The sequence below is a fragment of the Trichinella spiralis genome (genome assembly GCF_000181795.1).
Source record: "Trichinella spiralis strain ISS 195 chromosome Unknown Scfld5614, whole genome shotgun sequence".
NCBI lineage: Eukaryota > Metazoa > Nematoda > Enoplea > Trichinellida > Trichinellidae > Trichinella > Trichinella spiralis.
This window is the reverse complement of record NW_003532553.1, coordinates 1-1,069: the sequence shown is the minus strand read 5'-3', so window position 1 is coordinate 1,069 and position 1,069 is coordinate 1. Positions and strand designations below refer to the sequence as shown.

Genomic DNA, 1,069 nt, shown 5'->3' with positions numbered 1-1,069 from the left:
TTGATTATTGCTTTCCAAATTTCTCAGCTTCGCAATTAATTTTTCATCATCCAATGTGCACTCATCGGTTGTTTTTTCTTCGGTTTTCTGATTGTTGTTCAATTTTTTCAATGCATATCCAAATTGTAAAACACCTGTCATGAACATATGAACAACAAAGCGCAGTTTAGCGTTATTTTCCTCTTGTATTTTGATCTTTTCGTTCAACTCATCCACATCTTTCTTCAGCACTTTGTCAACATCTTCATGGGTTGTTAGCAAATCAACATTCTTATGATGACGAAGCAAATTTTTAAAATTCTCCAACAACCGTGGCAAAGCAATCCCAACAGATGATCTTTGCACTGCATCTTTGCAGTATTCCAGTCCAAGCATTTGCAATACGCTTTCAAATAATGACAAACAGTCGTGCAGCTTTTCAGTAATCCCAATTTTTAACAGTTCTTGTTCTTGATGATCACGCATACACTGACAATATTCAATTATTCTCTTCTCCAGAAGAAGGTGAACATTTTCTTTATGGATATCTTGCTGATTCAATTGATCCAACGCATTTTCTGCTGCCGCTTTGCAATTTTCTTTGATACTAATAATATCTTTCACTGCTGGTATGATGCGATCGACTTTCTCCAATCCACTCACATTTTCTTGACGAAATTTTGTCAAAATTTTAAAATCACGCTTTGGCAAGTCCTCTTTTCCAATTTCTTTGTGAACAACTGGCACCGAAACTGTTTTCTTTGCCATTCTTCCACTTATCGATAATGCAATCGTTTCCAACTGCTTTACCAAAATACGACCAACATTATTGTTTGTCTTGGTAATCATAAACTTTACTTTAAAATAAATATACTGTTTTTAATGTTTGTTTAATTTAAACCAATACGAATGGTGTAACTTTAAACTAAACTTGATCAGTTCTGGGACAAATTTTTGTCCTATTTTATTGCTCATTGGTATTTAGCCCTCATCCGGGCGACAAATTTTACACTTAATCCGGGCATCTGTCTACATATGCAGATACTTGAAGTTTTGTCGTATTTCATCCCTGAATGTGATGCTAAACAGC

The 1,069-nt window shown here is 34.8% G+C and overlaps 1 protein-coding gene across 1 annotated transcript; it reads right to left on the bottom strand.

The window, feature by feature from the left end:
* Positions 1 to 134: 134 nt before the first annotated feature.
* Positions 135 to 836, bottom strand: Tsp_13674 (conserved hypothetical protein; the record flags this gene model as incomplete). The annotated part of the gene is made up of 1 exon (XM_003366669.1): positions 135 to 836. A coding segment is annotated over one exon (702 nt), but the record flags the coding sequence as incomplete, so codon positions are not given.
* Between the last annotated feature and the right edge of the window lie 233 nt (positions 837 to 1,069).